At 44.5% G+C, this 26,242-nt stretch overlaps 2 protein-coding genes across 9 annotated transcripts in view; one reads left to right on the forward strand and one right to left on the reverse strand.

Moving 5' to 3' along the window:
- MTREX (Mtr4 exosome RNA helicase) overlaps nucleotides 1-16,017 on the forward strand; it is a 101,233-nt gene extending 85,216 nt beyond the window's left edge. Inside the window, exons 24-27 of the mRNA XM_002714036.6 lie at nucleotides 1,693-1,749; nucleotides 3,196-3,358; nucleotides 14,293-14,397; nucleotides 15,741-16,017. Of these exons, the coding sequence (XP_002714082.1) occupies nucleotides 1,693-1,749; nucleotides 3,196-3,358; nucleotides 14,293-14,397; nucleotides 15,741-15,793 (378 nt within the window). The 3' untranslated portion in view covers nucleotides 15,794-16,017. The remainder of the gene's footprint in view (nucleotides 1-1,692; nucleotides 1,750-3,195; nucleotides 3,359-14,292; nucleotides 14,398-15,740) is intronic.
- PLPP1 (phospholipid phosphatase 1) overlaps nucleotides 15,906-26,242 on the reverse strand; it is an 89,954-nt gene continuing 79,617 nt past the window's right edge. For all 8 annotated transcript variants that reach the window (XM_089312791.1, XM_002714037.6, XM_008262216.5 and 5 more), the window contains 2 exons: nucleotides 16,843-17,019; nucleotides 15,906-16,382 (listed from right to left, as the gene is read on the reverse strand). In XM_089312791.1, coding sequence (XP_089168917.1) covers nucleotides 16,251-16,382; nucleotides 16,843-17,019 — 309 coding nt within the window. In that variant the 3' untranslated portion in view covers nucleotides 15,906-16,250. The remainder of the gene's footprint in view (nucleotides 16,383-16,842; nucleotides 17,020-26,242) is intronic.

Below are 26,242 nucleotides of genomic sequence, written 5' to 3' on the forward strand. Positions count from 1 at the left end.
CAAATAAAAATAACTCTTAAAAAAAAGGTCAAAATATGAAGTACTGGATGACACACAAGCATGCTAATTGTTCTTGTACTACATTCCAAAAAATTGTATAATTTGTTCTAAAAAGTTAAATATATTATACATTTCACACTTAAGACTTTATGGGTAACAGATAAAATGAGAATAAGACAAGATCATTTGCCTTCTAAAAATAACTTAATATTGTTGTCTAAGCTTTTATAGGACTTTTTTTTAGTACTTCAGGAAATTCATAGAAAATGAAATTAAAAGATAAGTTTCTTCTTATTTATTTTGAAAGGCTGGAGGAAACACAGAGCAAGATCACCTATCTGCTAGTTCACTCCCCAAATGGTCACAACAGCCAGGACTGACCCAGGTCAATGCCAGGAGCCTGGAACTCTTTCCATGTCTCACATAGGTGGTAGGGAACCAAGTACTTGAGCCATCACCTGCTGTCCTCCAGGGCGTTAGCTGGAAGATACAATTGGAGCAGAGCTGGGACTAGAACACAGGCACTCCAGTTTGGGATGCAGATGCTCCAAGCATTGTCTTAACCACCACACCAAAGACCTGTCCCCGTCACGCACAGATCTAAACACCAGAGATACTGCGGATTCTTCTGCTGTCAGTAGTGCTTACATGTTAGTGAATGAAGATGAAATAAAATACACATTCTGTCAAAACGTGATAAAGATTTTGGAGAAAAGTAGAGCAGAATAATTGGATAGAGATCACTGAGCATTGAAGTTACTATTTTAAATAACGTGATTAAAAAAAGCCTCACTAATGAAGTAAATTTTGAATTGAGGCTGAAGCAGAGAAGAAGTAACAGACTGCCGTACCTGATGGGAAGAACATTGATGAAATCACATTTGGCCTCCTTTAATCAGGGCTGTGCCTTCTGCCGGTAGAGGCCTGCTGCAAAAAACGTGATCAGGAACTGATAACCGTGAATGGACAATATCAAAGCATTTAGCTGTCTTGCACTCTATATTCTGTTAGACTGAAACGTTGAGTTTATTCTGGCTATTTTGCTTTTTCATTATTTATTGTAGGTTTTGGTTTAAATAGAAATAATATGGGAACTAGTTTGACTTATTAATATAATATCCATAGGAAGGTATTTGAAAAGGTTTATGGAAACAGTTGAAAGATAAGTTTGGTGCAAAAATTTTGAAATTTGTGCATAATTTTTTCCTAATATACTTTTCCTGTGAATTTTCCAAGACCCTGCATACTTGGTTAAAGTGCTAGAAAGTATCTCCATGAAACAAATTTGGGACATTCTTTTTAATGTTTTTTATCCAGAATTTTCTGTTTGTACAGATTAAGTGTTGCCTACAAGGTTAAACTTTCAAACTTAAATTATGATTAAACTGTTTATGGTATTGATGTAACTGCTATGTAGGTTTACAATATTTGTTGTCCCTCAGTTCCATTTATAGTGGCAAAAATTAACACACTGCAAATTTATCAGTGTAATATTTTCTCTGAAATAGTGTATAGGATGAGAGAAGTAATAATTTTGCCTATATAATCTAAGCATTGGTTAGAAACTTCAAATGCTAATGACCAACTTCTTATTTTATATTAATGGATATTATAAAAGTTCTGTTTTGTCAAAGCAGGGTAGTATATACTAGACTTAAATTGGGGTTTTCATGTATGTCTTTCCTTTTATAGTCCAGTGAGATGCCCAAATTAACTGAGCAATTAGCAGGACCACTTCGTCAAATGCAGGTAAGATTTTTTTTTTGAGCTGTGTATCTAATGCCGCGGTAGATTATAAAGTAAACATTTGAAAATCTAATCACACTTTTACCATTCCACAGAGAAAACTTCCATTGGGGTTAAATTTATAATTTGACATCAGTCATTATTTAATACTGTTCTGATAACATCTTTTATGATGTTTGTTTTAGTAATTAAACATTTTCCCCTAGCATTGTAACAAATTATATGAAGTTCAGGTGAGTATAGACTTTTTTTTTTTTTTTTTGACAGGCAGAGTGGACAGTGAGAGAGAGAGACAGAGAGAAAGGTCTTCCTTTGCCGTTGGTTCACCCTCCAATGGCCGCCGCGGCCGGCGCACCGTGCTGATCCGAAGGCAGGAGCCAGGTACTTATCCTGGTCTCCCATGAGGTGCAGGGCCCAAGTACTTGGGCCATCCTCCACTGCACTCCCTGGCCACAGCAGAGAGCTGGCCTGGAAGAGGGGCAACCGGGACAGAATCCGGCACCCCGACCAGGACTGGAACCCGGTGTGCCGGGCCACAAGGCGGAGGATTAGCCTAGTGAGCCGCGGCGCCGGCTTGTCAGTATACTTAAAACTGCACAGTGACAAGTCAGTGCATCATTTTCTTCCTTATTATCAAGAATGGCATCTTAGAACTAAATGTAGTATATGGTTTTGCACATTCTTCTGTTCTAGTTTACACTGAAGTTTTTATTTATTTATTTATTTAAAAGATTTTTAAAGGGAGAGAGAATGAGAGAGATTTTTTTCTTCAGCTGGTTCACTCCCCAAATGGCTCCAAGGGCGGGGGCTGGGCCAGGCTGAAGCCACAAGCCTGGAACTCCATCAGGTCTCCCACATGGCTGGCAAGGGCCCAAGTACTTGGACCATCTTCCATTGTTTTTCCAAGTACATTAGCAGGAAGCTGGATCAAAGTGGAGAGCTGGAACTTGAACTGGTGCCCGTGTGAGATGCTGGTATCGCAGGCAGTGGCTTAGCTCACTGTACCACAATGCCAGCCCCACAACGAAGTTTTAACATCTGTTTTATAATAAGAAAGTATCCTCAAAGCCACAACTTTTAGTAATAAATAGGCCTTTTATTATTTTCTTAGAATGTACTGATTTTTTCAACAGTAGAAAAACAAGGAAAGATGAGCTAAAGCATTGTAAGAGAGGAATAAAAAAAGTCCCTTCAGCAGAACATTTAACATCCCTTAATACTACTAAGAAATTTAAACTTCAAAAATCAAGGAAGTCTGTATGTACCTATGGGTTTTTGACCTTTTAGATTAACTGGCGCTGTTTCTCCACAGAGGCAGAATAGCCAAATTGCAGGCCTAAAAGCCTCAGAAGAAAAAGGGACCTTTTGGGAAATTGGCTTTGGCAAACTAAAGACGTGACACGGGAGATCATGAATAAGGAATTTTAATACTGTCTTTTATCTTTAAAGGAATGTGCTAAAAGAATTGCAAAAGTTTCAGCAGAAGCCAAATTGGAAATAGATGAGGAAACTTACCTAAGCTCATTCAAACCTCACTTAATGGATGTCGTATATACCTGGGCAACTGGAGCTACATTCGCCCATATCTGCAAAATGACAGATGTCTTCGAAGGTACAGTTAAGTCTTGTATACGTTCATTTCCTTCTGATACAAGAAATGTACTTAAAATGACATGGTTTTAACTGAACAAGAATAGTACATACATTTATATATATATGCATGTATATACTCTTCAGATTTTTGGTAATGAAATGGAACATTCTGCATATATACATGAAAAGTACTCGACACAAATCCTTTGTGTTAAGAAGCACAGTGTGCTCAATATAAATTCCTTAGAAAACTAGCAGTGTATAACTTTGTACAGCCACAAATAGATGATTCTAATAAGTTATATTTGCAAGGGTATTTGTACTTTTTGCTCTGTTAATGCTTTGTTGTATAATTCCACTGAGAGTATTAGAGATAAAATAATCAGTTGTTGCAGATCTAATAGAAAAGTTGGTTTTAGTCAGTTTCTTACAGCCTGAAACAGTAAATTTAAGAGCAACTTTTTAGGAAAGTGAATAACTGTTAAACAACTGAAGGGAAATTTTGAATGAAAAAATAAAGGCAAAAGGAGTAATAATAAGTGGATTATAAGAAGCAAAAAAAGAGTAAACTAGACTATTTAGAAATGCTGTATTCACTGGGAAAAGGTTGGCTGATCTAGATATTTATGATGGTGAATTACATTGGCAAAATTAAATATTTACATTGAGCTTTCTTATAAATAAAAATAAATGAGTTTGGCTTTTGTAGACTCTATAAGAATGTTTAAAATATTACTATTGCTTATAAGTTCAATGTGAGAAAAAGCAGTAGGTTACTGATTTATACTTTAATTATGATGCATACATTAAACTCTGTAGCTTAATACTAAAATTCTAAACTAAGAACCTTTCCTATATAAAACTTAATGGGTTTGTTACTTTTAAATTATGATGTGCTATCTTAGAGCTTTCCTAATGTTTGTGAATTTTTAAATGATCACTTTGTGAAATGGTCTCAAATGTTCTTGTTGGGAAAGTCATTGTTCATTAAGTAACAACTATGTGTCAGATAATAGTAGCAGTTCAGGGTAGCTTTTATCATTTCCACTTTGTACAAGGAGACTGGAGTAAATAATCTGGCCAAGGTAACGTGATGACATGATTTGAACCCTGGATTCTAGGACTATGAGTCACATGTTAGTTGATAACTTTAAGCTCCACAACTCCTTATCCTTAAATGTTCGATCAGCTAGAGACTTAAACCCTACCCTAGACCATACCGTCTTCATCCACAGAAAATCTGTGCTCGAAGAAATGGTAAGAAGGTGTCTCTGATAGTTGATGAAGGGTAGCAGCAGTTGACTGTGAGAGAATAGGAAAGCCCGATAGACTCACCTCATTTGTGAATATTGCTTAACATACAGTAACCCATCTTCATGTAGCTTGGTGCGTTTCAGAACTTAAAGATGTTTCAGAACTGAAACCAATGACTATTATATGGCTAAATAATTCCAGGACATAATTATCTGCATGTCTGAGAAGTCAAAATACAATGATTTAAAATAATAGTTGGGACATAGCAGAGAGTATCTGTTCTGTTTTTTGTTTTAAGAAAAATCACAAAAGACAGCTTGTTAGATGTAAGTGAATTAAAAAAAAAGCAAAACCTAGATATTCCTATGAAACTATCTTTGTGAGTTATCTTTTAGTACTTTATAATTTAGATGGGGAATTTTCCATAGTTTGAAATAGCCTAAGCTGTTAAAATTGAAGACACTCTGTAGTTCTGTCCAAGTACCAAGTATTGCCTTTCTGTTGATCTTTTCCACAGCATAACAACCTTTCAGAAGTCTAGTCTATCCCCTTTCAATTCCTCGGGGATGGGGTTGGGGCCTATTTTACATTATAATTTGCCTTTAGTTTGAAAATTTCAGATACTGAAATTTAATAGCTATAACTTAAAACTGGGTCTGATGTCATTGCAGTTTTCATCTTTTTCTGGTCTGAGTGCTGTTTAATCAATGAAACTTTTACTTTCTGAAATTAGGGTGGACTGTGTTAACTCCTAATAAACATAAAAAAAAATTTAAAAAAAAAAACAGACTTTTAGGCAGGTATTTGGCACAGTAGTTAAGACTCTTCGGATGCCCACATCCCATAGTGAATGTCTGGGGTTCAAATCCCAATTCCAGCTTCTTCCTAATGTATGCCCTGGGAGGGAGCAAGTGATGGTTCAAGTGCCTGGGTCCCTGCCACCCACAGGGGAGACTTGGATTGACTTCTGAGCCTTTGGCCTGGCCTATCCCTGGCTATTGCTGACATGTGAACAATGAACCATCAGGTAGATCTTTTTCTGTCTATCCCTTTGTCGGTCAGTCTCTCTCTCTCTTTTTTGAATTAATAAAAATAAATTTTTAAATAACAATATTGGTTTACTCAGGATAGGATTTCCTTTTTCCAGGGTCCTGTTTATCTTTTTTTATTTTGACATCATTTAATTCTTTCATTCAGAATAGCCATTCTTTCCCCATGCTTCATGTGATTGGGAAAAATACTATAATCAAAGCTCTAACCCCCAGTACAATGTGCTTTTATTTTTATAGGCAAAAATAATTACATTGGAACTTTTTAATGTGCTGTGCTCCAACTATTTTTTTTTTTCAAATAAGGTTCTTAATTTTATATGAAAATAAAAATGTCTGGTTATTTCATATCCTGAGCCCTGGAAGTAGTTTAAAATATTTGTCAAACATTAACTGGAGCTAGTTAACTAATGATTAAAACCATATGTTTTAGTGATGTCTGATGCAAGGGAGCAATTTATATTATGATTCAGTTGAGGAATTTTGAGGACTTTAAATAAATAATTATTTACTCTGTCACCCTCAGAAAATGATGCAATGTTATTCCTTAGTCCCACCAAATTAAAGTTGAATGCAGTTTAAACAGAATGTTTGTATGTGCTCATGCCTAGGGATTCCATCTGCTAATCCAGATCTGTTAGGTAGATCTGTTGTGACCTAGATCTTGGCTGCTACTAATCTCTAACCACACAGAAACACACCGCGCCCTTATCTTTGCGTGAAGGACAAAGGAGTTGATTTCCGCTGAGCACTTGTCATTAGAAAAGCTTCCATGGAGAATTATCGCTTGAAACTGTTTAATGTACTTCTGTCTGCCACAGATTTCCCCACCAACACCCCAAAGATTTATTTATTTATTTGAAAGGCAGAGTGACAGACAAAGAGAGAGAACTAGAGCAAGAGAGAACTTTTGTCAGATGGTTCACTCCCCAAATGTTCTTAATGGCTGGGGCTGTGCCAGGCCAGAGCCACAGTCAGGAACTTCAATCCAGGTCTCCCAAGCATATGAGTCATCTGCTGCTTTCCCACTGCCACGGGTTTTTAAAGCAAATGCTTTCCAAACTCTGACCCCACTGTAGGTTCTCTCTAATGCCTTTCAAAACCGTCCTACACTTTTCCAAAAGGTAGAGCAGCACACAAAGACAGAGCTCTTGGATATGCTGGTTCACTTCCCAAATGGCTGCAACAGCCTGGGCTGGGCCAGGCAGAAACCAGGAGTCAGGAACCCCATCCATGTCTCACATCAGTGGCCAGGACCCAGGCATGTAGCCATCATTTGCTTCTTCCCAGGCACAGTAGCAGGGAACTGAATTGAAAGCAGTTACAGGAACTCAGACTGGCTCTCTGATCTATATAGTTTCTTTGTTTAAATTTTAGTACAGTTTAGTGCTAAATGACTTGAGAAGTAAAGTCTGATACTTACTCATTTGATGAATAGTTCCACCAAAGTTCTAGTAAGGATCAGACACTGAGCTGGGTACAGTGAGCAACAGTTTCTGCCCTCAAGAAAGTGTTCAGCCTAAGTTGAGCTTTAGTAGGAAGTAATCACAGGGTATACTTGTGATCCTAATCTTGGGCCAAACTACATAGCAACATTAATTTAGAGTCAGAGCAAGAACTAAGGGAAATCAATGAAGGGAATGCCAGAAAGCTGAAGTCAGAAATACTGTGAGGGAAATTGCTGCTTTCTCTCCTTACTCGAATGCTGTGTTTTATTCATGAACTAGGTAAGCCTGATGTTTGTATGAGTTGCCCTTAAATGAAAACATGTAGTCTCAACAGTCCATAAGAAGGTAAAAAATCAGGAATATCCATACAGTGGAATTGTTATCAGCTGTGAAAAGAATAAAAGGCACTCATTCATGCTATAATATGAACAAACATTGATCACAGTAAGCTAAGTGAAAGAATGCAGCAATGGGCCAGTTGGTAGAGCAACCACCTGCATCACTGGCATCCCATTTGGGCACCGGTTCCTGTCCCAAATGTGCAACTTCAATGCAGCTCCCTTCTGGTGGCTTGGGAAAAGCAGTGGAAGATGGCTCAAATGTTTGGGCCCCTGCCACCCACGTGGGAGACCGTCTGTAACTCTGCCTTTCAAATAAATAAATAAATCTTTATTTGTTTATTTGAGAGTCAGGGTTACATACAGAGAGAGGGAGAGACAGAGAGAAAGGTCTTCCATATGCTGCCTCGCTCCCCAAATGGCCACAACAGCCAGAGCTGGGCCGATCTAAAGCCAGGAGCCAGGATCTCCCATGTGGGTGCAGGGGCCCAAGCACTTGGGCTGCCATCTACTGTTTTCTCAGGTCATAGCAGAGAGCTAGATCAGAAGTGGAGCAGCCAGGACTCGAACTGGCACCCATACGGGATGCCAGCACTGCAGGCTGAGGCTTAGCCCACTATACCTCTGCACCAGCCCTGTACATCAGTCATGAAACACGCACACACGCACACAGACACAGGAATGCAGGCACAAAGGCCACATATTGTGTGATCCCGTTCTTGGGAAATGTCCAGAATAGGCAGAGCCATAGAAACAGAAAGCAGATTAGTGGTTGCCATGAGCCTGAAGAATGAGGAGGATTGGATGTGACTGCTTCATGGAAGCAGTTGCTTTTTAAAATTGTTATTTCAGACATTTTTGAAATGTAACATTTTTAAAAATTTTATAGCTAACACAATGAATATAATAAAATTCATTGAATAGAACACTTATTTACAAAGGTGAATTTTATGGAGTATGAATTATATCTCAGTGCAGCTTCTTCCAGAGTGCTGATGTGAACCTGAGAATAAGAAAGCCATTGTACACTTCATTGTGATTAAAGAGGTGACTTAAATGCTGTGTGTATTTTATCACTATTTGAAGGAGAGAAAAGGCAGCGACCTGAAAGAATTCAGTTTCCTCATTCCTCTGGCAGTACCAGATAAAAAGATTTGTAATAAACCGTTCGGTTGGTGTATTTATTTCTAGTTTCTTTCAGCTTCCTGTATCCTGGGAATGGGGCCTACTTTTGAAGCTTTTGTCTCGCGCTAGTCTAGCTGATCCTAATGAATGAGGCAAAATGATTTCAAAAGCTGGGAGTAAGGAGAGCCCTCAGACCGTCAAGAAGTGGAGTAGGTAGGAAAGACAGCGGAGGAGCTACCACCTAGCGGAGCAGTCCCCAGCCTGGCTGTGGAGAGCAGCCTGTCACTGCACAGTGACTTGTTGATGAGACTTTGTGGGCAGCAGCCAGAGCCATTGCATGTGCAGTCAGTCCTGTACCTGCTGGCCTCGTTGTTTTTAAATTTTTATTTATTTATTTAAAAGGCAGAGTTACAGATGGGGGAGGAAAGAGAGAGAGAGAGAATTGATCTTCCACCTGCTGGTTCCCTCTCCAAGTGACCACAATGGCCGGAGCTGGTCCAGGCTGAAGCCAGGAGCTTCTTCAGGATCTCTCATGTGGTGCAGGGGCCCAAACACTCGGGCCATCTTCTACTGCTTTCTCAGGTGCATTAGCAGAGAGCTGGATAGGAAGTGGAGGAGCTGGGACATAGACTGACACCCATATGGGATGCCAGTGTTGCAGGCTGTGGCTTAACCTTTTACGGCACAGCACTGGCCCCGGCCTCATTTTCTTAAATGTTCTCTTGTTATCTGAAATTGTGTCAGAATGAAATTTTCAGAAATCGAAATATTTTAGAAAATGTGACATAATGTGTGTTTATCTTATTTATTTCCTATAGTTTGGCCTTTGATAACTTTTGCAGATTCTGGTTAGCATGCAAATTGTAGAAATACTAAAACAGTAAGATTGTGGTTTGGGGTACGTGTTTGAAATCAGTTAAAACTGTGAGAGAGAGGGCCTGGCTCCTTGGTGCTGTTACATAGCAGCGACTTTGTAAAGGATTTCCTATCAGTCTTAAATGACCTGTGAGATCTGCTTTGGTTCCTTTTTCAAAGTGCCCTATATTTACATTTAAGCTACTACCTAATTTAATTCCCTTAATTATGTACATAGTTACTGTCTGTTTTCATAGCTAAATATTCAGAAGTTTCTGCATCTGATTTCCTCTAGCACAGCAAGGCAGAGTTGGAACCCAGCATTCCCAGCAGTTGAGAGTAAAACGAGCGTAGCCAGCGTCTGTTGCTCCTGCTGTGTTGCTGACACCTGTTCAGAACTTCGCACACATTATTCCACTTTACATGAGTGAGCTGAAGTTTTTCATAGGTTAGGTAGTGCAGGAGATTGGGAAGGAAAGGTAATGGGGTCAGTTTTTGGAAATGTTGAATTTGCTGTGATGAATCTGGATGATCAGCTTTTGTTAGCAGTGGCATGTAGCTAGAATAGCATTGCTTTTTAACGAATCGGCCCATTTATTTAAAAGTGTGAGAATGGCTTTTACTTGCTCAACTTAAGAGTAACAACAGAAATTTGGGTGGTATGCTAGTAATTGAAGGCTGAACATCCTACCTTTAAAGGTAATCACGGCGGTGCCTCCCGTGATCATCCTAGTACCCCAGGAGTCACACAGGGACTCTGCGAGCTCTGTCACTGCCCCGAGACTCACCTGCTGTGCTGGGACATGGTTTGGAAGGTGTACCAGCAGTTAGCGGCACCCAGGGGCACAGGCTCCCCCGCTGCCACCTCCTCAAGGGTACCAGTGGAGGGTGAGAGGCAGCTGAACTCCTGGGCCGGGGGAAGAGGTAAATGCTGTCCATTTATCAGGCATGCACTTGCCAGTGGTATGAGGGCGTGGCCACTTGGAGCCCTCCTGCTGCCTCCAGCTCCCCTCTTCTCACCGTCTTCCATGGGTGGTTGGGGGTGTGTGCTTTGTGGTTTGATTTCAGTCCTGTTCCTACGGTAAAGCCTCACAGTGTTTTGTAGATTTTTATCCTCTGCCACCAGGAAACTGTCCTTCAGGTGCCATTAAGACTGGCTTTTACTTTTTTCTCAGGCCTTAACTGAGCATCTCCTTCGCTGGCCCTTGCCTGGTCATTTTAGGTGATTGTCTTAGCTTCACATCAGAAAAGCAGTGCCAGCAACTTTGACAAGGTTGACAGGGCAGCTGTTGCCCTAAGGTAGCCGCTGTCGCAGATGGGGGCAGGAGACGGTTCCTAATCCTAGACCTAGAATGTGAACTTGAGCTCGACAAGCTCTCACCAGCTAGCTCTTCATTTCTCACCAGGAGGGTGGTGGTAGGAAAGTTAGGAGTGGCTGGCGGCACAGTCCTCGCCTAAACGGAAACAGGGTCTTCTGTGAAATCGCCAAGTTTTCCGTCAGAGGCGGCTAATAAATGCAGCCACAGCCTTGTTACTGTGTGTGTGCTCTGTTCATTTTCTGAACCTTAAAATAGTTTGTTGGGGTCCGAGTGAGTTGCGTTAGGAATAAGGCAGGAACGTGGTGGCTATCACGTGGGTACTTCCTTGTTCTCTTGGAGGCCTGCTGAGAAAACCTTCCCACCGAGCCCCTCAGATTCCTCCCCAATACTCGCGCAGAGATAGAATTAGGAAGCAGTTGGGATTCTTGTTCTTCCGTCTTATGCACCACCAGCCTGGATTGTCTCATAGTTCACTTTCTCTTTCGTTTGCTCTGTGGAGTATTCTGCTGGGGAAAGTTAAGCTCTGTGGTTTGTTGCCACCAAGAGCCAAAGTCTCCAACCTTCCCGGGAGGAGGAGATGACCATTACTGGGCAGCTACGTGCCCTAGGCCGTTCTGTCCACGTGACTTCAGTCTTTGTCCCAGCTTGTTAGCACTGTTTGCTGAGCTGACCCCTCACGGATGCAGATGGCACAGCTCCGTGTCCACCTCGGTGCAAGGCTTCTCCCCACACTTTCCCTGCCACTTCTCAGACGGTTCCAGATTGTCATTGCTGTCCTCTAGCACCTACCACTGCCACCCACCTTAATAGCTGATGTCGCCTGCTTCAGCAGGAAGCCGTCCCATGAGACTTGCCTTACCTAGACCTGTGTGCATCCTTTTCCCTCTCTTTCCAACCTAACAGTGGTTAAGAGCAATATTCCTAGATGTAATCTTACCTGCTCACTAGGTTAGTGATCCTGCTTCTTACTGGAAACCTATTAATGTAGATTCTTTGACATTACCTGGCAATTGAAAGTTTCTACTGAAGTGTTGATTTTACTAAAGCGTTTTAATTACCATAAGTATATAAACTGAATTTAGTTTTGAGGTAGAATTTACAAAATTTTTATAGAGCACTTAGAAAGTCCAGGTATTTCTGTATGATGTACTGTAATGTAGTATGGTTAAGCGCTTGGGTTCTAGAATGTTAGTGTCTGGGGTCACATTGTGAACTCTGGCCGACTCAGTCGTCATGTGTGTAACTTCTCTGGCCTTTTCCTTGTCCCTGTGTGAGATGGTACTTGTCCTCTAGAATGAGGGGACCAAACAAGACAAGGCTCACGCGGCCTGCAGAGCTGCCGTGCTGTGGGTGCTCAGGAAACACTGGACACTGCCGATTTTCCACCAAGCGTACCCAACCTGATTCCACCTTTCCTTGATGCCTAAATGTCCTTCTGAGCTTGTATTACTCTACCCTCCTAAAGTGGAAGGAAGCCCTCAGAGTTATTTTAAATGTGCATGTAAACCCTAATGTCTAATGACAGAGGTTTATGGAATTTGTCTCTATCCTGGCTACCACTTTGACTTTGAACTCATCTAATGAGCTTTCCTCCTCTAGGAGGCAGGTGACTTTATATAGTCATGTACTGGAAAGAGGCTGTAATTGAGAGCTTTCCAGCAACTGCGTGGAGTTTTTAAAAAAATTTATTTTATTTGAAAGGTAGAGATAGGGAGAGAGCAGAGAGAGAGGAACGTCTTCCATCCACTGGTTCACTCCCCAAATAGCCTTTTGTGCTTCATCCGGGTCTCCCATTTGGGTACAGGGGCCCAAGCACTTGGGCTGCCTTCTGCTGCTTTCCCAGGCACGTGAGCAAGGAGCTGCATCAAACTGGAGCAGCCAGGACTCAAACCGGTGCCCATATGGGATGCCAGCACTGCAGGCAGCTGCTTTAACCTGCTATGCCACAGTGACAGACCCTGTGTGGACCTTTGATGGGAGGACAGGAAAGATACCAAAGCCATGGGGCTTTGAATATTTGAGCTAAAGGGCTGTTTTACAACCTCCATTCCTTTATTTCCAAAGAATAGATCCCGAGTAGAACATGATTATCTTACAGATGAGAAAGGGTAGCATGAATGACGGATGGACCTACATTGGCAGAGCTAATTAGCAACAGACTCTGGACTGCAACCAAAGGGTCCTTGCTACTGTTCTTTACCATAACCCCTGTGCTGGGGCTCAGCCTCAGCTACAGCTAGACTAGGTGACCGTGCCAGGTGGAGCAGATGGCATGGACCTTTGAAGTGCACTGTTAGCCCCATGTGTCTTGAGGGAACCTAAATGCTGCTGTCCTCTGTGACCAGTCTCAGCCTATAAACGTCCTGCTACCTGAAATAGCGTCTCTGTGTCCTCCTAGTGCGTGAGCAGAAACCCAGCCTGCTGTCCTATTAGCCCAGGACCCTGTGGCAGCATCCCTGGAGCATCTGCAAGAGAAGGCACTCTGCACGCACACGGGCTCTTCCTGCTGCTGGGAAAACAGCTGTTCTTTGGCCTTTGTCAGGCTCACTTCCATTCTTCTGAGTTAAATCTACTGGAATATAGTGTAATAAAATTAAGTGGTAAAAGAAACCTTCAAACTTGAGTGTATTACAGGAACTTGATAAATGTTAATTATTCCAGTGTTGCAGGACAATAAAGACCTAAAGTGAATTCATTGTTCCTACAGTCTGTATCTTTAGGCCCAGTGTTCCTAGTGTGTTGCTGACATTCCTCACATTTTTAAGTTTTATCTATTTATATGAAAGGCAGAGTTACAGAGAGGGGGGAGAGACAGTTCTTCCATCCACCAGTTTACATTTTAAACTTAAGCAGTTAGTACTTAGAGGAAGATCACAGCCCATCCTTGCACAAGTGATACAGAAGTAAAAATGTTTTCCGCTTCAGCTTTGAAACAAGCACTTGTCACGGAGAGAGGCAAGACTCACGGGAAGTCAGATCTCCTGTGTGCTTCCATGGAGACACAGTGGGTAAAGAAAGCAGCAGTCAGTCTTCGGTTAAGAAGAATGAACAATTGCAACTTTTAAATGACAGCCCTATTCCTGTATTCTCCTGCTGTGTTCTCTCCACAGTGCAGTGGGCTGACGTCCAGATGCCTCAGTGGGCTGCACTCAGGGTCCCAGGACAGCTGCAGGCACTGTCCCAGTGTCTGCCCTTGTCGCTGCCTGACAGAGACCTTCCCGTACTTGTCAACCCAGGTTATATGTCGTCTACGCCAGTCTTCCCCCAAGGTTGCCCTCTCCTCTGCTCCCAGAACATGTCGCTTACCTGCCTCTCCGATAGCAAGTGTCAACACATTACTCATGCACCATGCTTCTCTCCACCATAGTGAAAGGACAGGAGTTGAACCTTTCACCTCTGGGCTTCCCAGTGCTGCAGAGGCGGCCAGCTGAGCTTGCTAGCTGATTGAATTCTTGCCCAGTCCCTTAAACTACTCATCTCCTGTCCTGCTTCCTTAACCCCTTAACAAAAAAATCTGTTCCTGATTATTTCCATTTTACAAATGATTTGTTCCTTTTCTGTCCAGGCAGCATAATTCGTTGTATGAGGCGCCTGGAAGAACTGCTTCGACAGATGTGTCAGGCAGCAAAAGCCATTGGAAACACTGAGCTGGAAAATAAGTTTGCAGAAGGTTGGTATCCAAATCATGAGCTTTGTCTAATAATTTTGGCAAATCTTGTGAGAGCTGAGCCCTTGCCTGTAACCTAGAAGACATTTTCACTGGATTGCCAAGGAGCACCATCAGACAGTGTTTCTGTAAAATACCAGTGTTTGTGGGAGGGAATTTGGTGTTACGTGGAATGCTTCATAAAGCTGATAGAAATAAAATTTAAAATTTTGGTGCAAAAAAATTTGGAATCCATGCATATAAGACATCTCAATTTATGAAAAAAAAAACCATGGATTTCAAACTTTTTTGCTCCAAAATGAACTTATTTTTCAATTTCATTTTCCCCTTTTGAAGTGCTCCTCATGTCAGCTGGTGATGAGTCTGTGGGAAACAACGGTAGGGAACAAGAGGATGGACGAGATAGGTCTGTGGCCTCCAGACTGGCTACATTTATGGCCTCCGGATATGCTTTCGATAGACTGGAGTGAGTGACAGGAGGCCAGTGTGGCTGGAACGGAGTGAGCACAGAGCAGAGACCGGATTGGCAGGAGAAATGGACGCATTAGCCCAGCAGCACAGGAGTGAGTGCTCTAGCTTGCATTTTACAGGTTGCTCTTGCTACTGCATTGAGGGCGAGAGTAGAAGCAGGGAGATCAGATCAATAAAGGATGTCTGGACCAAGACGGTGGTAGTCATGGGCAGGGTGGGGATGCATGCTTCAAAATATTTTGCCATGAATGTTGGCCAAGGAAAAGAACTTAAAAATTAAAGCATCAAACAGGAGCAGCCACATTGTTGCTCTGAGCTGGCCAGTGCTGGGGATTTCTGACAACTTAGTGTTCCTAAGAAGAGATCAGCAGAAACTGGCTGCTGTTTCTACCTAGTTGATTGAGAGGCCCATTAATCACTCGGGGTTTAAGTTTTCCTCGATGTGAAAATTTAAAAATTTTTTATTTTCTAAGCCTTAGAGAATATATTATATCTTAGGAAATACAAAGTGACTGTCAGTAGTTCATGGAAAATTCACATTATCTTTTGGTTCCATTTACCATGCACTTTTTAAAAGGCTGAAAATCCATGCTACCATCTTTTGACAGATTGGTTCTACCCAGAGTAAGACTTCTTGAATAATTTTAAACACTCCATGCCCTCCCCATACCACACTGATTACTGCAGAGTCAGAAGAATACTGTCTGGTTTCTAAGTGCTCTGCCCCATAAGGTGTCTCTCCCGACAGGAGGGTTTCTGTTCTCCAGGCTGTTCTCACCGGTGGCCAGGAGTGCGTGTGCTCTTTAAAGCCCAGTCGTGAGAAGTTCTGTGCTTTGTGGTCTTGAAGGTTTAAACCTTCTTTTCTTTTCTTTTAGGAATCACCAAAATCAAGAGAGATATTGTGTTTGCTGCCAGCCTCTACTTATAAAAAGTCACCTAAAGGAATGTGGGCTTTTAAATTATTCACCACCTGTCTGATCACAGTCACCACCAATTTACAAGTATTGATTTGTTTTCCCATTTCAAGACAGTTGTCCTCAAACATTTTAATACATGTTATATTTAAATCAAGCGTCATTCCAAGAAAGCATATTACATACACATTTGTACATAAGCATTACATTTTTTTAATAAAAATGTACAGGTGGGGAATTGTTTTAGTGGAAGGCTTGAAATTTTTTAATGAACTTAGAGCTATTAGATAACCATTGTGTTAAATGTAACTATATACACACAGATAAAGTGGGCATCCAAGAGGTATAGCAGCAGCAGCAGCAGTCCCTTAAAGGCCTGGACACCGGGAAGAGAGAAGCATCCCCATGCCTTCTGGTTGCCATCCTTTTCCTTTAAGAAGCAGGCCAGCTTCCTCTGGGCCCCGCCGCTCTTCAAGGCTGGTGACTGTTCCGGTAATGATTCCCTGCCGTGGGTGTTTCGTGCAGAGTTGTATGCGAATCCTCCTCTTTTCTTTCTTTAAAAGGAGAATTTCTCTTCTTGAAGAAATCTGATACATATACAGCCTGTGTGGACAGGATATACTTAGAATAGGGTAAAATATTTAACAGTACAATTTGCATCAGTTTAAAAACCATATACAAAATTGCAGTAAGCAAATACAAATAAAAGGATACACACTGGAGGGTACAGGTTAGGCATACAAAAAACAGTAGCTAATAGGAATTTTTTAAAGGAGATTATTCCAAATAGAGATGCTTTGTTATGTCTTCAGCAAAAGCTCAACTCTTCAGTTTTTTTCAATTCAGACCCAAAAATATATTGCTTATAGACAAATTCTCTTAGGATAAAAATACAAAAAAGTAATCTAATTTTTATTTGCTATCTCTCCTAAAGTGACTTTATTAATATTGGATTCTTCTCCATGAGAAATTATTGAGCCATGTTTCCCAGGGTATTTTTTACTATTTACCATCCAGATGTTTCGCAATAATCAAGAAGGAGGCTGCTGCCCTTTATACTTACTACTAATATTGCAACCAGAGCTCCTTGAATGAGTCCAGTCAACACATCACTCCAGTGGTGTTTGTAGTCAGAAACTCGAGAAAGGCCCACATAAATGGACACAGCAACAAGACCAAATTGCAGTGTGGGGCGTAAGAGTCTTGCCCAGTCTCCCCTCATCCTGGCTTGGAGATAAAGCTAGTAGAAAAGATACAAATAAAGAAAACAACTTGCTTAATATAAAAGTTTCCAATTGGTATGTTAAGTATCACGATGACCTATAAAACATTGCTGTTTAAAATTATTATCGGGCAGGCATGATGGCACAGCAGGTTAAGCCACTACTTGGGATGCTCACATGTCACTTCTGAGTGCCTAGGATTGAGCTCCACCTCTGCTTCCCATCCACCTTCCTGCTAATGTCCCTGGGAGGCAGCATGTGATAGCCCAAATACTTAGGTTCCTGCCATGCACATGAGCGATCTGGGCACCTGGCTTAGCCCTAGCTGTTGTGAGCATTTGGGGAGTGAACCAATAGACAGATGGAAGAGCATTCTCTCTCTGCCTTTTAAAAGATAAATCTTTTTTTAAAAGATCAAAATATTATATTTGGTACAGGACTTTGGGCCTCTTTCCTGTATCAGCCTTTTGGTGCATCTGTATCTAAGTTTAAGTAGAAAGAACTTTTTAAAAAATGTTTACTTTTCATCTACTTGAAAGGTCAAAATACAGAAAGAAAAGTCTTCCATCCACTGGTTCACGCCCTCAGATGCCCATAACAACCAAGCCTGAACCAGGCCAAACCCAGCAGCTGGAACTCCATCCAGGTCTGTTTGGATGGCACTGGCCCAGGTATTAAACATATCATCTGCTGCATCCCAGGATGCGTCAGCCGGGGGCTGGGTCACAAGCAGACCAGCCGGGACTCCAGCTGGCACTGCAGTATGGGGTGTAGGCATCCCAAGTGTCAGTGCAACCCTCTGTGCCCCAGTGCCCACCCCAAAAACATTCTTTCCAGTGATCTTTTTTTAAAGCCCTAATTTCTATTTAGTAAGAATATAATTTACATCCATCAAAAAAGTCTGTTCACAAATCTGATTCATTTAAATGAACTCCTCGAAACAAGTTATGGCTTTGCCCACTGACATTACCTATTTCAAACAGACAAGCAAGTCCATTCCTGGTTCTTTGGGTACTGTTTTGGTTGTTCGGTTTTCAGCAGCTGGCAAAGACCCAGAGGTTGTCCAGTTTTATCAAGCACTTAGTGTACACATCTCCTTCTAAACCATACCACTCACGTTTAACTTAGTGACTCATTAGCTAGATTAAGTGATACTGGCTTTCTGCAGAGCCTCTCACCCCCTTATCTTCGTTGGTGTTCAAGTCATGAAAAAAAGGTAATAGGAGCTTTGTCTCGGATTCACATTTCTGCCTTAATTGGAAACTATGTATCTTAAAACATTTCATTGACTGAAGCTCAGCTGTCCCTTTTCAGTTATTTAGCTGCCCTTTTTTTGACAGGCAGAGTGGACAGTGAGAGAGAGAGACAGAGAGAAAGGTCTTCCTTTGCCGTTGGTTCACCCTCCAATGGCCGCCACGGCCGGCGCACTGCGGCCGGCGCACCGTGCTGATCCAAAGGCAGGAGCCATGTGCTTCTCCTGGTCTCCCATGGGGTGCAGGGCCCAAGGACTTGGGCCATCCTCCACTGCACTTGCTGGCCACAGCAGAGAGCTGGCCTGGAAGAGGAGCAACTGGGACAGAATCTGGCGCCCCGACCGGGACTAGAACCCGGTGTGCCGGCGCTGCTAGGTGGAGGATTAGCCTAGTGAGCCGCGGCACCGGCCTTAGCTGCCTTTTTGAAAGTTAAAGGATGGGGCTGGTGCTGTGGTGTAGCAGGTAAAGCCGTTGCCTGCAGAGCCAGTATCCCATATGGGCACCGGTTCGAGTCTCAGTTGCTCTTCTTCCTATCCAGCTCTCTGCTATGGCCTGGGAAAGCAGAAGATGGCCCAAGTCCTTGGGCCCCTACACCCACGTGGTGACCTGGAAGAAACTCCAGTTGAACGGCCATTTGGAGAGTAAACCAGTGGATGGAAGATCTCTCCCTCCCTCCCTCTGTGTAACACTGCCTTCCAAATAAATACATATTTTTTTAAAAAGTTAAGGGTTAGTCAGGCCTATGAACATGGATACTTAGAGGCAGGCACTTGGCACAGGAATTAAAGACACTGGGAACACCCACATCCCCTTATCAGAGTGCTGGAATTGAAGCCTTGACTCCTTTCCCAATTCCAGCTTCCTGCTAAAATGCACGCTCTGGGAGGCAACAGGTGATGCTTCAAGATCCCTGCCACCCACGTCTTTTTGGATCCTGTCTTTGGCCTGGGCCAGCCCTGGCAGTTGTGGCCATTTGGGAGGTTTTCAAATAAAATATGCACACATACACACACACACAAACTTAGGAACTGCAAATACCAGGGAGCTTCAGAAAGTTGGTAGAACACGGAATTAAAAGATAAGGATGCAAAAGATTTTAAATCCATGCACAATTTTTTCCTAAATACGGACATCTTGAGGAGACCTGTACCTGTCTCTGCTAAGGAGAAAGGGGGGAAAAAAAAGGCAGTAACTCGACAGCGGATTCAAGCTCATCCTACTTTGTACTTCCCACCCAAAACTCAGGACGTGGCTGGCTTTCTCACACCTCTTCCCGAGTCAGAGTGCTGCACTACTGTCACTCTGGGCTCACGAGTCTACACTGGGGGGCTCTAGGGTGTTCCAAACGGGGTGCTGCACTCGTCTCTGCGCTACACCCTGGCTCTTCTGTTGACCACCACTGTGACGCGAGTGTAGTCTGCTTACACCACAAGACTCAGCTCTGGGGGAGCGTGGCTAATGTGCTTCCTGTTGATCTGCACGGGTTCCCACGGGTCAGGTACCACGTACAGCCCCTCTTCTTCCCATTAAAGAGGAGCTCAAGGCAAAAAAACACCAGAATTCTCGCATGATGGGTCACCTGCGTTCCCCCGCTGGTAACGCCCAGACCTCTGGACTTGGACTTCTCCCCTTCCTTCCGGGCCTCTGGCCACCCACCAGTCTCCTGCTGAGCGCGGTGACCTCGAGGCTCCACTTGCAGAGCCTGTTTCAGGTTCTGCAGAGCAACCCTCCCCACACTCACGTAATCCTTCTAAAATCATGACCTCTCGCCTGTCAGCCTCCTCTCCCCTCCTTTCGTTTGGGGATTTAAACTTTTTTAAATCTATTCTTGCCCTTGGAGGGGTTCTTGAGAGAGGAAATGAAAGTCTATGTTTATCCTGAGGTGCCCACGCTCCCTCCCCCGAGGGCGTCATCAAGGAAAATGACTGCTGACAAGTGTCCAGACGTGCTGTGCTCGGCAAGGCCGGCAAGGCTGGGGGTCTGCGGAAAGTGACGGAAGATGCATGCTCTGAAAAAACGATGTGGATTCCCAGTATCCTACATCAAAATAAGCTCCAAAGCCATTTTCCCATGACACTTTGGAAGTATACCGCTCGGGTTCCTGCTGTATCACTACACACTCCCCGTGGCTGGACAAAGCCAGCATGACTTGAAATCGGGATAGGCATCTGGGGTGGCAGTAAAAACATCGCTTGGGCCTGTGTTGTGGCACGGTGAGTTAAGCCACCTCCTACAAGCCCATTTTTTTATGAGGGCTGGTTCAAGTCCTGGCTGTTCCACTTCCAATTCAGATTCTTGGTAGTGTACCTGGGAAAGCCGTGAAGATGACTCAAGTGGGGGGCCTCAGTGTAGTCCTATGCCCAAATGCTGACATTCCTTTAAAAAAAAAGTCTATCCTCAGCCTTTCCCTTGGCTGAGGGAACACAGCAGTGACTGAAGCATCCAGCAGTGTTCTAGTAGAACTAGAAGCAGGGACAGAGCCAGCATAAAGGCTCTCGAGGTCCCTGCCTTTGCAAACTCCACTCTTGCCCTCTCCACAAGTGCGATTCGTGCTAAACCGTTATCTTTGAAGAATCAGAATTTCCCCAGCTCCATGTCTAATTCTGGACCTGTGCACCCAGCAGGCTCAGGGTCTGGCACTTTCACATCCCCTGCTGGGAGGAACTGCCTGCCCACAGACACAACTGCAGGGGCAGCCCTATTTGGACGAGCTAACCTGCCTATTCTGCGAGGGCACTAACCATTTGGCTTCCACTAGCCATCTGCTGGGCTGTGTGCTTGCTCAGGAACGTGTACTAAAATGAGGCATTCTCTATAGAAAGGGCATCGGATGGGTACCTGGTAGGTTATTTGCCAACTAAAGTTATAAGAATGCAAAAGCCACAGCTAAGTGAGCAAGGAAGATGGAGCAGGGTGGCCACTGCGCTGAAAACCCAAGTGGCCATGAGACAAGCAGGGAGAGCAGCTGCAGGTCTCGGGGTGCAGCTGGTTGTAAGCCACGGGTGTCCTCATAGTGTACTACGTTGGCTTTTAATGTGTAAGGGAGTCTGATGCTTACACCCAAAAAATAAGCCAGTTAATCAGCCCACCCTGTGTTTAACCAAAATCCTGGCTTTTAAATTTGGAGTTAGGTGACTTAAATGGTAAAGACTGACTTTTTCAGAAAGCTGGGTTTGCATGAAGAAGAAAAATGGTCTGTTTATATGGCTTCTACATCTGTGCAGGTGCCCAAGGACTTGGGCCGTCTTCTACTGCTTTCCCAGGCCATAGCAGAGAGCTAGATTAGAAGTGGAGCAGCTGAGGTTTGAACCAGCGCCCATTTGGGATACTGGCACTGCAGATGGTGGCTTTACCTGCTACACCAATGCACCAGCCCCCTACTATCTCTTACATTTTACTAAATCTGATGGAGAAAATGGGAGATGGTTGATTGTTGTGCTGAATTCCTAATAATATCTCAGAGCAAACCTGCTTTCTCTTTCCAATTATGGAAAACATAGATTTTATATTTTTTTTATTTGACAGAGTTATAGAGAGAGAAAGACAGACAGAAAGGTCTTCTTTCTGTTGGTTCATTCCCCAAATGGCCGCTATGGCTGGCACTGCGCCGATCTGAAGCCAGGAGCCAGGTGCTTCCTCCTGGTCTCCCATGCGGGTGCAGGGCCCAAGCACTTGGGCCATCCTCCACTGCCTTCCCGGGCCACAGCAGAGAGCTGGACTGGAAGAGGAGCAACTGGGACTAGAACCCGGCACCCATATGGGATGCCGGCACTGCAGGCGGAGGATTAACCAGGTGAGCTATGGCGCTGGCCCCGGATTTTGTATTTTTTAAGATGGGAAGACAAAGCAAGGGGCAAGGCCCTGTGCCATTGGTTCATCTTCTCTCGCACTCTCAGCCCCCTTCCAAGAGTCTCTGAACACTGCAGTTTGGCCGAGCTGATGGTTTCCCTCCCTGAAGGGGGCTGCTTGATGAGAGCCTAGTGTCTGGATCCCTCCCAACCCTAACACTGACCTTTTAGGCAAAGGAAGCGCGAAGGCAGAAGGTAAGGGCGGAGGTCAGGCCCTGCAGCTCTTCACTGGGGAGCTGCCAAGGGGCAGCTGCTGCAGGCAGGCATGGCTCCAGCTGTGGCATGAAATGTTGGGGGAGTGCTGTGGCACAGGGAGTTAATGCCCTGGCATTCCATATGGGTGCCGGTTCGAGTCCCAGCTGCTCTACTTCAATCCAGCTCTCTGCTATGGCCTGGGAGAGCAGTAGAAGATGGCCCAAGTCGTTGGGCCCCTGCACCCGCATAGAGACCCAGAAGAACCTCTTGGCTCCTGGCTTCAGATCAGCTCAGCTATGGCCGTTGCCATTTGGGGAGTGAACCAGCAGATGAAGACCTCTCGTTCTCTGCTCTACTTCTCCGTGTAACTTTTTCAAATAAATAAAATAAATCTTAAAAAAAAAAAGAGAAAAGGATGTTGGGAGGGGAGGCAAAGAGGCAGATGGAACAGGGCTGGTCCAGGGAAATGCACTGAGGGCATCTACGGTGGTGCCTGTGTGAAAGGGGACAGGGGTTACGGCGAGGTCAGCCTGGGCAGGGGCAGGGCTGGGCACGAACCCCCAGCTGCTCCACCAGCTGAGAAAGGACAACCACTCTCCACTGGCTTCTTCCCCCAGCCCCTCACCAGCCTGAACACCATCGGGGAATACCTCCCTAGGCCCGTTTATCTTGGGGCGCTGAGGCTGCTGCCAGCGTCACCCCAGAAAACCAGCCCAGGGCAACTTCATGTATGTGCTTCCAGGAGACCCAGTTTTCAAAAGAAGAGATAGGAAAAACACACATGATGTAGGCGTTTCACAAAGGTCATGGGAAAATGGAATTAAAAGAGAAGTTGGTGTTGGTGCCAGCTGAAATCCGTGCATCTTTTTAATACACAATGTCCATGATCTGTGAAGATTCCGCATGTCTTCCTAACCTTCACACCCCTCCCCTGGCCCATTTTCATCTGCTCTGGGGACAGGATGTGACACGGAGGAGCCAACCTCAGAGCCACAGCCAGGCCCGTCTCCTCTGCTCCTCCTGGTGTCTCTGCAGCAGGAGCCACTGCGGTTGTCCCTTCCCAGTGACTCTAGGAGCTCACAGCAACACTGGACATAGCCCGATTCTCGAAAGCAGAGACTCATCCAAGCAGTACAAATCTACCAACAGAAATGCCCTTGCCGGACCAGGCACTACTGGCCCTTGGAAAACGAAGGTTCTCAGTGTGAGTTTGGCTTCAAAAGAGCAAAAGGAGTAAAAGCTGCCTGAGCCACTCTCCCAGGCAGGGCTTCTGGTGAGGAAAACCCCAGAAAGTCTTGGTGCTCAAAGCAGGGCCCTCAAATTCCCACTCACAGCACGGAGACCTGAGCAAAACAAAAGCTTGGCTGGGACAGTCCAAGAGCTTCATGCAAGCAATTTCCCATTCATTCCTCAGGCAATTTCCCATTCCTTAGGGGAACAGAGGCAGCAGTGGATTTGCTCAGACCAAGCAGACATTGACATCCAGGGCGGAGGCGGACAGGAGACCCGCCTCCCCCTGCAGGCAGCAAACGCCTGATCCCAGTGCATGCACAATCCTACACTCCACTTGTGCGGAGACTGCTGAGAATTTCCCCCAAGAGTGCCAAGAATCAAGCAACTCAACAACTGGGACACCACTCAGGGTTTCTGTGTCACCATCACTGCAGGCTATAGACTACACATGTCCCCCAAAATTTCTATGTTGTAATCCTAACCTCCAAAATGATAGTATTAGGGAGGTAGGGACTTTGGGACAATTAGCTCATGCAGACTGTCTTCATGGGGGGATTAGTGCCCATGTGAGAGCTCCCCGCTCCTGCACCAAGTGAGGACACAGTAAGAAGTTCGCAGTCTGCCACTGGCAGGTGCGCCTTCCCCAGAACCTGACCGGGGGCCCCAGAAGTGTGCTGAGCAGGTTTCTATTGTTTATCAGCCACCCCACCTCTGGTGGTTGGTTTAGCAGCCCTCCCCACGGCAGGTAACATCTCTCATATAGATCAAGATATTTTTGAAGCTGGCTTATTTTTATTTTGCCTCTCCTTTGCTGGCCTTGGACACTTCCTAACTGCAAATGTTATTGTCTCACAGTCCCTAAATACTCCATTCTTAAAATAAGAAATTGTTCATTTCCATTTTAAACTTAAGTCAGGAGGTCAGCTTGCAAGCTAAGAATGGCTTTCATATTTTCAAGTCTTATTTTTTTCAGACGACTATGTGGCGTTCAAAGCCTAAATACTTATTATGGGAATTTTCACTGAAAATTTTTGCCAATCCCTAGAATGAGGCTCAACACAGAGCAACAGCCCTTGTTTTGCTTATTCTGAAGCAGGCTTCTAAGAGCGAGCCTGGCAACCACACTGACAGTGTCACCTCCGTGTGATGACAGATCTGGCCAGGAGAACACTGGGGACAGGCCTCAGTTTTGTCTCCCTGGGCTTCAATTTCACTATCTTTAGGATTTACGGAGTTCCTAAACTTAGATCTTCATCCTACTTTAAAATTAGGCAGGATCCATGTGGTCTATGAGCTGCTCATCATTTGGCCACGCTCAGCATGAACCCACGGCTCAGGAAACATCTTCACGAAATAGGAACACTAGGAGGTAAACGGCCAAAGCCAAGTGAGGGACAGTACGAATCTTGAGAAAAGCAGATGCCGTGACCGTCTGAGTCAGGTGGAGGTTGCCGGCAGCACCGTCTGGACACAGAAGGTGGCAAGGCCCATATGAAGACACTTCGGGCAGGGCAGAGTGTGTGGCTGAAGCACAGATAAGGCGGAGAGAAAAGCAATCAGGGGTCTCAGACTCCATATGGACAAACCCAGGGAAACTCTCGGGACATTTCTCCTAACGGGGCTGCACGCCATGCCTCTTCTGAACAGTCCCAGGCATGTGGAATCTTTGGTATTCAGCCACATTCAGGGGAGGCACTAAGCCCACAAACTGGCCATGCACTAAGCTGCCCTGCCCCGAGCTCCGGCCCAGCTGGGTGGTTTTCACGGAGGAAGACTCCTGGCACTGTGCGGGTGCCGGCTGGGCTGCCTGCCAGACAACCACGACGGTCAAGGTCTTCTCCTGAAGAGACCTTTTCAGCTAGCAGTGAATTTCTGGGTGTTAGAAACTGCTGACCGGGAGGTTGTGTCCATCAGTGCCTATCCTCAGAGGACTGAAATGACTCTGTTAATCCATCTCCACCCAAATCTGGGACGGACCCCTGATGTGGAGATGCCCAGGGAAACAAGATGAGTCACTGCCTAAGGAATCTGGGGTGGGGAGAGAGGGAGGTTAAATATTGGATATAAACATGACAGCTGGAAAGCAAGGAGACAGCTGTGTATCCAAGGCTGGAATCAAAGCTGGGGCCTACATCCGCATCGTGTCAATCACTCCACTGCCTAGAGTTGGTGAAACGCAGCCAGCGGCAGCCCTGGCCTGCTCCCTTCGCCAGAAAGGCCTTGATCTAGGACAAACCTGTGCACCTGAACTTGTCTTTTTCATTATAACTTTAAATGGCTCAAACTGACCCAACAACCAAATTACAGTCGAGGTAACTTCCCCATGCGTACGTCCCCCATACGCCCTTCTGCCTGAGGCCGTCTGCACAGGACCTCTGCTTTACACCAGCTTCCGATTTCACACAAGAGCCCTCACTGCAAGTCTCTACTCGACCGAGTATACAGATGTTTCTGAGAAGGGACAAGGGAGGGGAGAGGAGAAAATGCTGAGATCTGAAATGCAGCTGAGAATTTTCTTTGGAAATTAAAAACAGTGGGTCGGTTATATGTCAGTCACTATTTTACTTCCAGAAATCTGCAAAAACTGACCTTCAAAGTAGCTGGACGAGGATTCGGATTAAGCCACTGAACAATAGAGCAAAGGAACCTGATGGTCAAGAGACCCCTGGAGCGCTCACAGACCTCACCAGCACCCTCCCACGACGACCCCC

This window comes from Oryctolagus cuniculus, chromosome 14 (genome assembly GCF_051225735.1).
Source record: "Oryctolagus cuniculus isolate XC-2025 breed Fujian yellow rabbit chromosome 14, ASM5122573v1, whole genome shotgun sequence".
In the NCBI taxonomy this organism is placed as follows: Eukaryota; Metazoa; Chordata; class Mammalia; order Lagomorpha; family Leporidae; genus Oryctolagus; species Oryctolagus cuniculus.